This window comes from Sciurus carolinensis, chromosome 16, assembly GCF_902686445.1.
Source record: "Sciurus carolinensis chromosome 16, mSciCar1.2, whole genome shotgun sequence".
NCBI classification, from domain to species: Eukaryota; Metazoa; Chordata; class Mammalia; order Rodentia; family Sciuridae; genus Sciurus; species Sciurus carolinensis.
The window spans coordinates 6212919-6228897 of record NC_062228.1 but is presented as its reverse complement, the minus strand read 5'-3'; the positions used below and the strand labels follow the sequence as shown (position 1 = coordinate 6228897).

General features: G+C 52.6%; 1 protein-coding gene and 1 pseudogene across 1 annotated transcript in view; one reads left to right on the top strand and one right to left on the bottom strand.

Annotated features, from left to right (window-relative positions):
• Positions 1-4598: 4598 nt before the first annotated feature.
• LOC124967120 (polycystic kidney disease protein 1-like 2) overlaps positions 4599-15979 on the bottom strand; it is a 46344-nt gene continuing 34963 nt past the window's right edge. The window contains exons 11-19 of the mRNA XM_047529154.1: positions 14810-15017; positions 12673-12793; positions 11831-11972; positions 10583-10759; positions 8423-8568; positions 7616-7795; positions 6718-6838; positions 6490-6606; positions 4599-4694 (exon numbers count right to left, since the gene is read on the bottom strand). Of these exons, the coding sequence (XP_047385110.1) occupies positions 6527-6606; positions 6718-6838; positions 7616-7795; positions 8423-8568; positions 10583-10759; positions 11831-11972; positions 12673-12793; positions 14810-15017 (1175 nt within the window). The 3' untranslated portion in view covers positions 4599-4694; positions 6490-6526. The remainder of the gene's footprint in view (positions 4695-6489; positions 6607-6717; positions 6839-7615; positions 7796-8422; positions 8569-10582; positions 10760-11830; positions 11973-12672; positions 12794-14809; positions 15018-15979) is intronic.
• On the top strand, positions 15313-15940 carry LOC124967121 (peroxiredoxin-5, mitochondrial-like; annotated as a pseudogene).

The following is a 15979-nucleotide window of genomic DNA, read 5'->3' as shown; positions in this document are numbered from 1 at the left end:
TGCCGACTGTGAGGTTCCCGCCAGGGGCAGGCTCCAGGTCAGACTCCGGGACCACTGTCAAATAGTAGAGACCTTCTCCAAAGGGCAGGTCCTCTGGGCCCAGGATCCATGTGGACAGCTCATCTGTAAAAAGGGCCTCTGGTCAGCCAGAAGCCTCACTGAGATTGGAGCTGGCATCATGGAAAAAAGGGGACCAAGGTGACAGGGCAGGGAAGCACACCCTGAAGTCCTCTCCATTATCCTAGTAGTACCCTCGCCTCCTGAGAACGGAGACACAGAAGGGGCACCCCTGGTCAGTGTGCAGAACACATCACAAAGACAAGGGGTCACATGCTGATTTTGCTCCTTGATGGTGTGTGATCTCAGAGTAGTTACTTAACATTTCTATTCTTATCTCTACCCCAAGGGTTGACAGTTGTCACTGCCACCTCACTGCAGTGAGGCCGGTTCTGCACATGCTTATCAACACCTTCAGGGAGCATAGTAAGTATTCACCTAATTTTGGCAAAAAATAATACTACCACCAACACAAACAAGCCACTGAATGTGGCAAGTCGTTAAACCCTCATTGCTTCTGCTCCTCACATTTAAAGCTGAGATACCTGGGAGGGTCCCCAGGAAGAGGGCCTAGGAGAGGGAGACTAAGGGGGAGTCAGAGCTCCTTCCCAGGAAACCGCTCGAGAAACAGCCCAGGGACCAGGGCTACCTGCAGCAGGCACGGGTGGCAAATGAGCCTGGGCATCGTAGTGGGTCCTGTTGGGATGGTAGCCGTAGCCCAGGCTGAGTGTGAGTGGCATGCCAGGTCTCCAGTGCAGCTGGATGCCCAGAGCTGCCTCCCTGGCTGTCACGTTCACCCGCAGAGCTTCAGGGCTGGTCAGGCTCAACACGGTCGGCTCACTGTGTCCTTCCAAAGGCCGGGGCAGCAGGATCTGTCACCAGAAACAATCAGATCGACAGTGTGTCCCGAAGGAAATGCCAGGCAGGCTGCATGAGGGCTGCTGTGCAGAGCCGTGCCGGGCAAGCCCCTGGGAGAGGAAACCAGCACCCGCTCGGCTGGTGGTGCCCTGTGGCTTCCACTGCAGATGACCACAGCCCGGGTGGGTAGTGTAAAATAGCGCGTTTGTTATCTCACAGTCCCGGAGACCAGAAGTCTGAAATCAGCTTCCCAGGGCCCAAGGTGGCAGGTTTGGCTCCTCTGCAGGCTCTAAGGGAAAACCCACGTCCTGGCCTTTGCCAGCTTCAAGAGGCCCCTGCATCCCTTGGCTTGTGGGCCCTCCTCAAGTCACTCCAGCCTCTTGCTTCTGTCCTCAGATCACCTTTTCCCATGGGGTGGTCAACACCCAGCTCTGCCCACTCTCAGGAGACCCCTTGTGATTCCAATGGGGCCCACTGAGTAATCCAGGCCGATCTTCCCACCTCAAGATCTCTAACTCAGTCACATCTGCAAAGTCCCTGGGAACATATTCACAGGCTCCAGGGATGAGGTTTCATATAACCAGGAAACTTGCTATATTCCCAATGTGGGCAAATGATCAGATAGTCGTAGTTGCAAGTTCAGTACAGTGGTTGAGGCAGGATCAGCCTCAACAATTGAAAAACTCCCTTCTTTAACCACTGTTTTCATAATTGGCCAACTTTTGGTCCTACCAGGTTGGCAGATGAGACTGAGTGCCACCTGGACCTGACAGCACCCCAACTTCTACCTCAATATTCTCCGATAGGTTCTTTACAGGGAGGAGTTGTCCACTAGGTCTAGTCAGACGAAGGCCACCCACAGTTCCACTGACATCAAAGCGACTTCCAGCCTGGAAGGGGCTCTTTGGGAAGCTCATCATCTGAAACCAAGAGTGGGGAGCATTGGCCAACGCCTGGAGGGGCTGGAGGTAAACAGGTCCCTACATGAATGATGAGGTCCTAAGATGGGGCAGATAGCCCTTGCCCTATGGATGGTGGGGGGCCCCTCCTTCAGCTGCTGGTTTTCAGGGCCTGTTTCTGTCCTGCAGGGCTATGGTTTCTGAGGGCTGGCCCTGGAGAGTCCAAATCAGACTTGCTTTGGCTGAGCATTTGCTAGAATATAAAACCATCCAAGGCATCCTTCCCCCAAAGCCAGTAGAGTCTGACTTCCATATCCTTGGTTCTGTATCTGTAGATTTAACTCACTGTGGGTTAAAAATATTTTTTAAAAAAATCACATCTGGACTAAACATGTACAGACTTTTTTCTTGTCATTATTCCTTATAATATAGTCTAACAACTATTTACATAGCATTTGCATTGTATCAAATATTAATAGTAATCACAAGGTGATTTAAAGTACATGGGAGGATATGCATGGGTCATGTGAAAATACTATGCCATTTTATATAAGGCCTTGAGTATCCACAGATTTTGATATTCTCAGGGAGTCCTAGAACCAGTCCGTGGACACCAAGGGACAAGAGTCAGTCTCTAAGTGGCAGACTGGTCTGCTCTTTCTAGGTACAGGGAGTTGGTAGTCTGCTGGGCCTTAATTTGGGTATGGGAAGGGCCCTGGGCTTGCCCGTTCCTGCTTGTGGAACTCAGCCTGGAGAGTTCTTTTTCTAATGACTCCTGGAGAAAGAGGAAGGACCTGGATGTCCAAAGTTGTGGGACTGAATCTTAGCTCAACCACTTACTGTGACTTTGGCAAGTCTTTGAACCTCATCTATAAAACAGGCATAATACTCTTATGTCACTGACAGGGCTGCTAGCCACATAAATGAGCAGACACCGTCACAGCTCTTATAAACTATAAAGGGCTGACCCAAAGAGGTTATTGCCATTGTCACCCTTATGTCCACAGGCTCCCGGCTGTCCTCTGTGGAGAAGAGGGAGGCCTCGGCAGGCAGAATGAATTTTGCTGAGTTGGCAGCAGCAACGTGCACCGGGGATCCTTGCCGACTCCATGGCTGTATTCTGGCCACAGGGTGAGAACAGAGAGAGGAGAAAGTCAGGAAGAATCTACACCTTCTGCCCTGCAGGGAGCCTCAGCTGTACCAGCCGTGGGCAGCTGTATTCTGATGCCTTTAGAAGGTTCTGCATGTTTGCGCCAATAGATGTGGCATCGAAGGCAGCTGGTCCCTGTGCTGGACCTGAGACTGCACGAGGACAGGGCTTTGCCAGGCTTTTCATTGCTGTACCCTCGATTTCTAGAACAAATATTTTTGAATGAATAAATGAGCTCAACCTTTCATGTCATAGGCTCACAGCCCATCTTTTCGGGTCATTGACCTTGTCCCGTTTGAATAGACTGTGAACCTGGTTTCAAATCCTAACTCTGATCTGGATGCCTCTTTGGAAACTGCCCCTGGGGCCCAAGAAAGCAACCCCAGAATGAGGACCCAGGAAAATGAGGCTGGACTTGGTGCAGGTAGCCACAGTGACACCTGCAGCACCACTGGCCCCTGCGGTCAGGGGAAGGAATGGAGGGTGAAAGCACCCCAGTGACGGGGCCAGTGCTCAGTGAGAGGTGAGCCCAGAAACTCCCCAGGTGAGCATGTCTTAACCCACGCGTGTCTCTGCTGGCCGGCACGCCAGCACGTGGTATCCCCATGGATCCTGGACGTGGTGGGCTGGCCCCATCCATTCAGCCCCCTTGCCTGCTTAGCTCTGATAGGACCGTCTCTTGGAGAAGACTCAGGTGGCACTTCCTGTCCTGTATAAATACTCACCAATGTGAGGGGGACAGCCCTCAAGGGGAAAGTTCTCCCAGGTCTGAGGTGCCCATCACTTCCCCAAACCCCAGGTCTGGTCCCCTGGGCCTGCCTGTCACAGGGTCTTGGGATGTGGGTGTGGAATGAGTGAGGTTATGGCTTGGGGCTTTGGGGGTGCTGCACAGTGCAGCTGGTTACCTGTTTGTGTACACAGAGATGGCAGGGGTGGCCAGGGTGGCTGGAAGGCCCCCGGGCAGTGTCCCCAGCAGGAGGGCAGTTTGCACAAGCTCTGCGACCCCAAGCAGGTGGGGCACTGTGGCAGTCTGAAAAGGGAAGCGGGAGAGGATCACTGTGGAGTGTGGTCCTGTACCACCTGTGGTCACTGTCACCAGGGAGACCTTCAGCAGCAACCAGGGAAGGACAGCAGAGTGAGGGAGAAAGATGGCCCTGGTAAGAGTAATTGGTAAGAGTAGGCACTTATAAAGACTCCAAATGCCTGACTTGAAATGGAGGCGCAGAGCGGTAGGTGACCTGGCGAGGTCACATGTTGGTAGGGAGAAGTGCTGGAACTCACAAACTTGTATAACTCGCCTCATAAGTGACAGAGGCAGGATTCACCTCAGGCTGCCTGGTTCTAGAGCCCATGCTCAACCTACTATACCACAGCACCTCCCACAGTGCTGCTTTCTGGAATCTCTCTTCTAGCTCCTTGAGAAACACGTTAACCTCTATGCCTCAGTTTCCTCATCTGCAATATGGGGAGAAAGATCCACTTAGAACTGCTGGCATGAGCTGGTCATGTAGTAGGTGGAAGGTCAGCATCTGGCCTGGGACACTCACCTGGCTACTGTTGGCCTCTGTAGGCTCTCCTGGTCCGTTGCTCAAGGAAGCTGCCAGTACACTGCCCACAGCTTGAAACAGGTCCCTGGTGGCTGTCTGGTGCCTCCGGTCATCAGAACGGGCCTTGGTACTCATTGTCAATAGGGCCTCACTGGCATGCTGCAGAACACAGCTGGCCTCCCACTGGGCTCATCCAAAGAAGGAAGAGCAGTGTGAGCCCCTGCCTGCGATGGATCATCCTTGTGCCATTCAAGGGACAAGGGATGCAGTAGAAGAGAGCAAGGCAGGGGCATAAGCCAGGGCAGAGCTGGTCAGGCCCACTACACAAACTACCTAGAGTTCTAACTTAAGGCCAGGTCCTCCCTCCTTACAATGCTCTAAGTTCTTCCAGAAAGTAGCCTGGTCTGCCTCTGAAGTATTCCCAGAGTTGTCACACGATAACCTGCATGGGTATGTAGTTGACATGCAGTAACATTTGCTGACTTGGTGTATGAATGAAGGTTAGATGGATGGATGAGAGGATGGGTGGATGGATGGATGAGTGGATGGGTGGATGGATGGATGGTAGATGGGTAGATGGGTGGATGATGGATGGGTGGATGGATGGATGGTAGATGGGTAGATGGGTGGATGGATGGATGGTTGATGGGTGGATGGATGGATGAGTGGATGGGTAGATGGATGGATGGATGGATGGATGGATGGTGGATGGGTGGACGAATGGATGGTGGATGGGTGGATGGATGGATGGTAATGGGTAGATGGGTGGATGGATGGATGGTTGATGGGTGGATGGATGGATGAGTGAATAGGTAGATGGATGGATGAGTGGATGGGTAGATGGATGGATGGATGGATGGTGGATGGGTGGATGGATGGATGGATGGTGGATGGGTGAATGGATGGATGGTAGATGGGTAGATGGGTGGATGGATGGATGGTTGATGGGTGGATGGATGGATGAGTGAATGGGTAGATGGATGGATGGTGGATGGGTGGATGGGTGGATGGGTGGATGGATGGATGGACGAATATATAGATGGATACATGGATGCGTAGGTGTGGGTGGGTAGGAAAAAGATGGATGGAGGATGAATGAATGCATGGGCAGAGCACTTATTCCAATCTTATATATGTATTTGTAAAATTATTTGTTTCCTGTCTGGCCTCTCCAGCAGTCTTAAAGTGCCACGAAGGCAGAGTTCATGTGTGTGAGTTGCTGTATTCTCAATGAATTCAGTACCTGCCATACAGCAGTCAGGAAACATTTATTGAATGGATGAATAAATTAATGCACAGAAGGAAGGTTGGATTCATGTACATATGTATGCAAATGGGTACAAGTGGATGTGTGCATGGGAAGTGTCCCATCAACCACACCATGGACCCTGTAATTAAGAGTAGCCTCCCTGACTTCAAGCTGGGGGATTTGAGGGGACAGCCCCTGCCAGAGCCAGAGAAATTCTTCCTTCTTTCTGTTTTGAAGACTTTTTTTTTTTTTTTTTTTAAACTCTTGGCTGCCATAACCCTGGGAACCAGGTGCTTGATTTGAGTTCTCCAAGAAGCAGATCTCAAGGCAAGGATCTGAGAGCAAGTAATTTGTTTGGAGGTGATCCCAGGGAACATTGGTAGAAGAGTGGAGAAGTGATACAGGGAAGAGTAGAAGCCAGTACAGGGGTGATCAAGCCCATTGCCTGGGGCTCAGTTCTGCTGGAGTTATCCATCAAAAGGGCCGGGGAACTGGGGTATGGTGCACAAGACCCGTTAGTCACTGAGTAGTATATGAATTCCCCATGGTGTGGGCAAGTTGGAGAGGCTCTGTAGGTCAGGTCCTTAGGGCAGAAAGGCAGGGAACTGGAAGCTGAATGTCAGGCTGGCCTGCACTGAGGGCGGGGGACAAGGGTGGGTCCACAGCAGTATCTGGAATGTATCCATGGTGCCCAAAGATGAATGAGATCCAGCTACTCAAGATGCTTACCAGCAGGTGGAGGTTGGGAGTGTGGGTAGACAGGCCATCACACCCAGTGTGAGACACAGGGGGCTGCTGGAGGGATGCCCTCCTTTGCACCACCCATGCAGGACCCTTGGGAAGAAGATGGCAGAAACCTTGTGGTCCTGGGAGAGCCCTGTGACTAAGGGACCCCTTTGACCCCTGCACCCACCATGGCCTGGCTCAGTGGGTGGAAACTTCTCACCTGGGCTAAGGGTGTGAGCTCCTCACTGTGGTGGGTCACCTCCCTCAGCACCTCAGCCAGGCCCTGCACTCTCTGCATGTCCTCCAGTTTGTTGGCGACCATGGATAGTGACTCCAGCACATGCTCTCTGACCTTGGCACAGGAAAGAGAGGCATAGAGAGGTAATGCAATTCTAGAGGCTCCATGAAGCCATTGCAGGAAGATCCAGGGTCAGAGAAGTGACCAGGCTCATCTAGGTCTTCCAAAGCCCCCCAAACCTGCATTAGCCTCATGGAAATGCGGAGGCAGGATAATGGCCACCCAAAGATGTCCTCATCTTAATCCTTGAAACCTATGAACATGTAACCTTGCATAGCAAGAGGCACTTTGGCAAAATCACTTTGCAGATGAGATTAAGTTAAAACTCCTGAGATGGGAAGGTTATTCTGGATTAGCAGGTGGGATCAATGTCATCACAGGGTCTCTATAAGAGGGGAGGCAGCAAGGTCAGAGTGGAGGATGCAGAAAGGAGCCCTGAGTCAGGGCCTGTGGGTAGCCTCTAGAAGCTGGAAAAGGCCAGGAAACGGACTCCCTAGAGCCTCCAGAAGGGTTGCAGCCCTGCTGAGGTGTGCTTGACGGAGACCAAGTCACTGCTCTCCTCGGGCCTTGATTTTGTCCTTTTAATATGAAGGGCTGGAGTGATGCTCTCTAAATCCCCTCCCTGTCCCTGAAGCCTGTGACTCTGTGACAGTGAGCAGAGAAAGGTTAGCAACAAAGGAGGCATTTCCTTTTCATGTCATTCACCAAACCACCAAAGCGGGAGGTGACATCAACCACTGGGAGACACTAAAGGCCTCTCCACTGGTCCATGAACCCTGCCCTTGCCCCAAGTGGCTCCACACAGATCCTGGGGTCCCCAGCCCCAAGCACCTTCCTTCTGGCATCCATCCTCAGCAGCTGCCCGGAGCCCTCGCCCTGGTCCTCCTGGTCCAGCACAGAGGACACAGACTTAGCCAGCTGGAGAAGCTGCTCAGGGCCATGCTCGCCTTGCAGAGAGGTGGTGATTGTCTGGAGTGCCACATCTTCAACACGTGTGTCACCGGGTCCCACCTGACCAGGAATAGGCTCAGGTCAGTGGTCCTTGTTTGAGAACCTGATACCTGAAGTCATGGGTCTTTTGTGTGGGAACCGCAGTAGGCCTGGCATGGGGGCTCTTGGGCACTTCCTCAGGCTGGAACACAGCCAGGCCTGCATGCATGGGACAGCCAACGGCCACCAAGACCAGCTCTGGACAAGCCACTGTCTCATCTCTAGCTACCCTCTTCATGTTTTCCCAGGACCTTGTCTCCTCCTGGCTTCTGCCCTGAACCTTTCCTGGGACTTTAGCCAGTTTTGGCCTTGCATCCTCGCTGACTATCTTGGTCCTCCTTCCTCTGAACTCTCTGAAGGTGCTGGCCTAACTCATGCCTGGGTCCTTCTGCCCAACTCTCCCTGCTTCCAGTTCTCTAACCCTATTCTGACCACTAAGTCATGAGACCTACAAAGGCAGAGGCCATGTCCATGTGCCTGTGGCTGTATCTTGGGGCAGGGCACAGAGTAGATGCTCTGTAAATATCTGTTGAAGGAATGAGTGAATCAGTGATTCTTCTGGCCAAACCCGCAGCCAGCCCTGTGGTGAGGTTCCGATGGGTGGAGGAGTTTCTTAGGAAAGAAACAAGGGCCACCACCACCACCCACCTTAACAGTTGCATGGGTCTGCTGTCTGTCCCCTGCCTGGTTGGTGACAGAAATGACCACTGTCAGCCTGAAGTCATCGTTTTCTTTTCCAAGTGGTAGATACACAGATGGGAGGGCCTCTTCAGGGCCACAGTGTAGGCAGAAACCTGGAACAATGGGGAGGGGGTGTCTCCAAAGCCCAGGGAGGGTGTAGCCACCCTCTGGGATCCCATGGTTTCAGGGCGAAATAGCCAAATATACTAATTCATTGTCCTAAGTGTAAGTCCGGGGCATGGCTAATGGCCAAATAAAATCAGACAGAAAGCAGCTGAAGCAAGTGTTATTGGAATTTGGCTCTCGGGCGGAATTCCCAGCCCCCCGGGGTACAGGTCAGGGTAGGGAGCCGGAGAAAATCGCATGTGGCCCCTGCTGCCCAGGGTCTTTATAGGCCGGAATGGGTGGGGGTCCTGCTGAGTGACAGGTGGAGGTAAGGGTCAGTGGAGTTTTCCTGACCGTTTGATTGATCGCCATGTGGCGCGCTGCCCTTTGCCTCAGTTGCTCCGCTCTCCCTCATATGGTTGTCCAAATTCCAACCTAACACTAAGTAACTGAAGGTTGCTATAATGTTGGAATTGTTTTTTTAAATCCATGAAAAACTGCAAAAAAAAATTCCCCATTTACAGCCTTTTTTAAAAATTCAAAGTAATAAACCAAAATTACACAAAATTGAAAAAGAAGGAAGCAGGGGAGGGAGGAGTTGGGAAGAGAGAAGAAAGAACTTGACTGTAAATATATGCAAACTCCCTCAAATGTCCCTCCCCAGCAGCTGTCTCAAACGGTGCCCTGCTTCACTCGTCTTTGTTTATCAGTTTCCCCCACCTCTAGATAATAGATAGAGATCCCAAGGTCAAGGACTTCCTCGGTTTTGTTCACTGCTATATACCCAGCACCTGGAACAGAGCCTGACATTCAATACATATTTATTGTTTAAAAAAAAAAAAAAAAAAAAAAAAAAGCAAATGAACATCCTTTGGACCTTTCTCAGGTCCCACCAATCACCAGCTGTTGCATAGCAGGCAAACAATCACTCATGTTACGTGTTATGTGGTCACACCTGTCTGCCTTCTTGCTCACCCGTATGGGCGAGGGGTCCTAAGGGAATAACCAAATGGAATTGGAGCAGCTGTCCTGGCCTCTCCCTTTGGGGGATGCTTGTTGTAAACAAAACCTACTCGCTTTGCTTGGGGTTTTTCCTTACAGGCTCAGGCCTAGTCACAGAACAGCCCTCCATTTCCACCTCTTTGGCAGGGCATCCCTTACAAATCAATTACTCCCCTAGGCCTCAAAAGAGCTTACATCCCCTCTCCCTAGTCAAGATCTGGAGTTTGTCACACTGGTCTAAAACAACAGATGTTGGGGAATGTCCCAGAAAAACTCACGGTGCCTAGGTTTGGAGGGAAGTTCTAATCCAGCTAGAACCCTTCTAGAGCTCATAAGAGGGCCACAAAGTCCCCAAGCCTGCTGGGAGGAGATGAGGACTCCGATGAGCCCCCCAGCACCAACCATCGCCCCGGGGGGAGGAAATGGAGTGTGGGCTGTGCAGCCCCCTGCTCACGCCCACTGCTGTCCTGGGTGTGGACTCTTACGGCCAAGGGCGACTGCAGGTTTTATGTAATGTGGATGGGGTCTTCAATGGTGGTCACCTGTAAACCTTTGTAAAACTGTTCTCCTATCAGCTCAGTCTGTCCTGTGACGACATCCATTCCCTACTACCACCTCCAAAGCAGGGTCAAGGAAATGGTGAAGACTCTGTGAACCAGACCCATCTGTCTTCTTGAGAAGCTCCAGGCTTTCAGGGTCACAGCTACCCCAGTGTCCAGGCACAGTGTCCTTGCGTGGTCCCACCTCGTCATTTTACCCTTTCAACATCCCCTTTCTGGGGCAGAGGTTTTTTGGCCTCCATGGTAGTAGGGGAGCTACTACCTAGCATGGAACCTGCTTCTCATGTCTCTGTGGGGTCGTGGTTGGGTCCGTACCTTGTGGGTAGAGGTCAGGGTTGAGGGGATCCCTCACCCTGGTGACCTTTTTAACTCATAGAACACATTCTTTGCAGCTCCCAGAGAGAGTTCTTGGTGAGAATAAATCCAGGAACTGAGGGGAGAGCAGAGTCCATGCTGGTACCTGATTCCAGACAGAAGCAGTACTCCAGGGGGCCCGGGGCCGTGGAGGCATCACAGAGGATGGAGAATTGTGTCAGTACAGTGCCCTCCTCTGGGGCCGTCGCACAGGTGGGCACCTCCGGGGGAGGCAGAGTGCTGATCACGTAGGTGTCCTCCCCGTAGGCGTCCCTGGTCAGTGCTGCAAAGTGAAGACAGATGGTATCTAGGGGGCTGCATGGACCCTACAACCCCATTGTGCTTCAAAATCCCAGGGGAACATATTCCCGTGCCCTCTCCCAAGGTCCAGAGCCCCAGACCTCTCCGGAGATTCTAGAGAAACCCCAAAGTATCTAACGACTCTCCCTGACCCAGGGATCCCAGGGAGTAATTGGGTAGAGGTAGAGAAAGAGAATTGGTCAGATTTGAGCTACAATTTCAGTCCTGTCATTTACCAGCCAAGTGATCTTGAACTTGATCTTACTGTGGGCTAGCTTGTCATCTGTAAAATGGGACCAATAATAATTTCCTCAGAGAGACATCATAAGGGGGAAGAATATTGGGAAACAATGTCTTCCTCAAGATCTCTGAGCCAGCATGGGTCATAGCCAGGATCTGAAAATGGGCTGATCCCAGAAGCCCACCTATTTTGAGGCCCCTCAGCACTGGGAAGAGCCCTCAGTTGACCTGGTACCATCACCTAAGTTTTTAAAAGGAGCATCTGCCTGCAGGAACTGGGGAAAGAAGAATTTTAATCAATTATAATTAATTCCACAGTTGAAACTCAATTCAGATGGCCTGGGCCGGACCCTGGAGTGTCCGTTTAATGGGTACCCCAGTTCATCCTGGAGTGGGTGTTTATGGGTCACTTTAGAAAATATGGAATCAGAGACATCCCTCCTGAAAAATTAATCACCAGATTCTTTGTTTTTGAGACTTTATTTCCCACTGGGGGCTTGTTCTGAATAAGCAGCTCTGAACTTTCCTGACAGGACACTAAGGCTGCACAACCCCAGAATGACCCGCTTGTCCCACTGGGGTCCTCCCATCCCACCTGCATAATAACAATTCCAAGGCAGATCCTTTTACCACTCTGGTTTACGGATGAGGAGACTGAGGCACAGAGAGGATAAATCCTTTGCCCAGAGTCTCCCAGGTAGAAAGCCACAGTGGTGGGATTCACTTGAGTCCCCAGGCTACACTGAATGGAGCCCCATATGTAGTGTTTCTGGTTTGTCTTGGGTCCTACAGCAAGGGGAAGAGCAGTTCACACCTGTGGCTCGGATCCGGATGACCTCGCCCCAGGTCTGCAGCCAGCTGCTGTTGAGCAGCAGAGTGGAGGCGTTGCTCCAGAGCAGGGCTAGAGAACGAGGCCAGAATCCTTCGAGTCTGCAGGCAGCTGGGAGAGGCTCAGCCTGGAAGAGAGCGTGCCCAGGGCCTCTGGGAGTCGGGCCACTGGGCCTCCCCAGGACAGTGGCATCTGACCCCAAGGAGGCCTTTCAGGTTTCTCTCTGGCAGGCACGGATGGCTTCCTGGAGGCCTCATCGCCTGTCTCCAGCCTTGTTAGGCTGTTTGTCCCCTGGAAGTATAGCTTGGAGGGAGCCTTGTGTACAGATCACTTATTGAGGGAGAGCTCTCAGGGAATCCAGCAGGGGAGGAAGGGAAGCAGACCGGGGCAGAGAAGGGAAATAGGAAAAGGAAAGGCTTCAGGGGGTGTCCAGCCTCATCCTGGCCCCATGGGGAGCTCTGGAGTGGAAGGTGCTGCAGAAACTGCCTGCTTTGGGCAAGGGGGCTGGGCTGTCAGACTCCCCACACCTCCCAGCTTTTGGCCAACAGCCACTGCCCAGAAGTTGGGGGACAGGTGCGCCATCCTGGAAGGGTGCCTTGTCCGGTCACCACTGTATTGGTCACAGTGCCTTCCATAGTTTTTGATCCTTTGCACCTACTCAGCTGGCTAAGTCCCTCCTGTGCCTCTGTGGCATGTCCTCTAGCCCTCCTGATCCCACTGACTGGCTCCGTGTGGAGCTGACCCACCTCGCCTCAGTACCCAGCATTCAACACAGGTTTGGTCGAAAAGGGAGATGGTTTCCCGTGAGTGGTTGCCAGCATCCTCACCTTCTCTGGGGCAGTGTCCTCTAAGTACCAGCTGAATGTGGCCACTGAGGCATTGCCTCCCAGGGTGACCCTGAGCTCAAGGTCTTCGCCAGTGGTTGCCAGCCGGCAGTTCTTCTCACAGCTGAAAGGAAGAAAGGGCAAGGAAGTCCCCTGGGCGTGGCGACAGTGGGATCTTCTCAAGTCCTTTGAGAAGGTGGGAAGTGGCCTCTTTCAGATGAGAGTTGGAGTAAAAGTCACGGCCCCCCAGTAACAAGCATAGCCTTGCTCTGGCCCAAGGGCTCATGGCCTCACTAAGCTCTCATTCCATTCACAGCACAGGGTCAAGATGTGGAAAGTGCAGGCAGCTGAGAAAGAACCCTGTCCTTGCCACCTAGGAATGGCCACCTCATGCACGTCACTGAAACTCTGAGCCTCATCTGCAAGGTAAGGGGATAAGACCTGTCAACTTCTGTGATCTCTTTATTTTTAATTATTTAGTATGCATCGGGTTCTGGGGTTTGAAATCGAGGGTACTGTACCACTGAGCTACACCTCCAGCCCTTTTTAATTTTTATTTCAAGAGAGGGTCTCACAAGTTGCCCAGAACTGACCCTGAACTTGCTATCTTCCTGCCTCAGCCTCCCAAGTATCTGGGTGTACAAGTGTGCATCATTGCGATTCTCCGAGTTCTAATAATAGGAGATAATGCTGTGGTTTCACCGCACACGTGCCATGCATGAATGTTATTCCTGGGTGTTAGTGCATCAGATTCTTACGGCAGCCCTGGGGGTGACCCTGGGGGGTGCTCTAACCCAGAGCACACACAGGCTGGGAGAGCTGATGTGATCTTCCCAAGGTGACATACCTCCTAAGTAGGTGGATGGAACATGAACCCCCAAGTCTGACCTAAACCCTGGGTCTTCTCGGTAATGTCCTACTTTCCCCTGGAGTCACTGAGAGGTCACTTTGGCATTTACTCCATGTCCAATCCATCCCCTGGGTCCTTCAAGTTTTAAAGCTTCGCAAGTTCTCAAATCTTCCTACTCCTCTCTTCACGTCTGTTTTAGTATGAGTGTGCTGGATGGTCTCCATTGGCCCCTCCAGACATCCTCCAGCTCTCTGTGGCTGTGACCCCAGTGACTGACCTCAACAGGCTGTGATGCCCCAGCTCCTGCACCCTCAGGCTTCTGCTTGGGTCCCGTCAATGGGAGCACAGGTAGAGAACTGGGGTGTGAGGAGAGAAGGTGAGGTTTGCGTTCTCCGTTTTCCCTGCTCCTTCCCCCACAGGCTGCAGGTGGTGGCAGCTGTGTCTTGCTAGCCAAGCCCAGGGCTCCTGCTGGGAGGTCCTTCCACTGGCACAGCTCACAGGCAGCCCCACCCCCACCCCACCTTAGCACTTCTAGAGCGATGGCTTCCTCCGCTGCATTGTCACCTTGCGTGGTTCCCTTAGACTGTCCAACCTGTAAACAGTCTCCATCCATCTGTGGTCAGTCATGGTCGGAATAAGTCATTTTCTTCCTGCAGGGACCCAGCTGCTAGGCCATGCTACCCTGAGTTCTCACCTTGACTCCTGCACAGCCAGAGCAATCTCCCCAAGGCCCTCCCACCTCCTGCACCCACTCTCCACTCTGCTAGCAGAGTGTTTTGAAGCAAGATGCGATCATGTCCCACCTGCTCAGAACTCTTAGATGGTAACCTCTACGGATCTCTTAGGAAAGAGACCCAAACCTGGCATGACCTGCAAGGTCCTGCCTGCTCTTCCAGCTCCTTCTTGCCCCTCTCCCCTCCAGTCTCAAGGATATGCTCCTCTTTCACTTCCTGGGTGCCCTCTGTTCTCTCCCTTTGCCCATTCTGTTCCCTCTCCAGCCTCCATTGCCTGGCCAAGTTAATTCCTCTTCCTCCTGCACATCTCTGCTGAGCCCCAGCTCCTGTGGGAAGCCCTCTCTGACCCCCAGCTGGGGAAGTTGTCATGGATGTATAGCCTCTCCCTTGTTCCTTTGCTCCCATTGTTGCTGATCACCAGGTAGAAACCCCTACGAGAACAGCTGGCTGGTCTGCCCACCCCTGCGAACCCTGCCCCTAAGTCAGGGCCAGTCAGATTGGCTCTCGGTAAATCTTGGCTGAAGAATGAATGACAACCCTGAAGGAATTTGCCCACCTGATTTGAGGCTTGAGGTCCAGGGAAGCAGAGACATAGAGACACTGCTCTGTCTTGTTCTCCAGCTCCTGGCCCCTCAGGACATCCAGGTGCAGGGTGACAGCAGAGTTCGGTGGTGGCAGGCAGGATGGTGGGACCACCAACTCCCTCTGGTCTGTGTGGAGCAGCTGCCTCTCAACACAGTTGCTCCACTGAGCCCAGCATCTCCCTGAGAGAGATGAACAAACTCTGTTATCTGTCAGGAACCCTGAACTTGGCACATGTGCCTACCTTCTGGTTTAAGGATTGTTTGTTTATGATGGGCGTCCCGTTGTGTTGTCCAGACTAGTCCCCAACTCCTGAGCTCAAATAACCCTCCTGCCTCAGCCTCCCAAGTAGCTGAGACAGCAGGTACGCAGCACCAGACCCAGCTTGACTCGATGTTTTTAGAAGAAAGGGGTCGATTTTAACCATATTGATTCTAAACAGATTTTAGCTTTAAGAAACATCACTTATGGGACGCAGAGCTTGCTCGGTACTCGCCAGTGTGGCCGCTACTGAGTCCGCGGCGGCGGCAGCAAGACAGCGGCTGGAAGGAGGAGGGTGGGCGCGTGGAGGGGTCCGCAGTTTCAGCAGCACCGCCGCAGCCATGGCCCCAATCAAGATGGGAGATGCTCTCCCCTCTGTGGAGGTGTTTGAAGGGGAGCCTGGGAACAAGGTGAACCTGGCGGAGCTGTTCAAGGGCAAGAAGGGTATATGGTTCAGAGTCCCTGGGGCATTTACCCCTGGCTGTTCTAAGACGCACCTGCCTGGCTTTGTGGAGCAGGCTGGGGCGCTAAAGGCCAAGGGGGTGCAGGTGGTGGCATGTCTGAGTGTGAACGATGTCTTTGTGAGTGGAGAGTGGGGATGAGCCCACAAGGCAGAAGGCAAGGTTCGGCTCCTGGCTGACCCCACTGGGGCCTTTGGGAAGGAGACAGATTTATTACTAGATGATTCCTTGGTGCCCCTTTTTGGGAATCACCGGCTCAAGAGGTTCTCCATGGTGATAGAGGATGGCAGGGTGAAGGCCCTTAAGTGGAACCGGACGGCACAGGCCTCACCTGCAGCCTGGCCCCCAACATCCTCTCGCAGCTTTGAGGCACTGACATGGACACGCTCCCTCTGCCCTCTCCTGTCGCCTGCACTTGAACA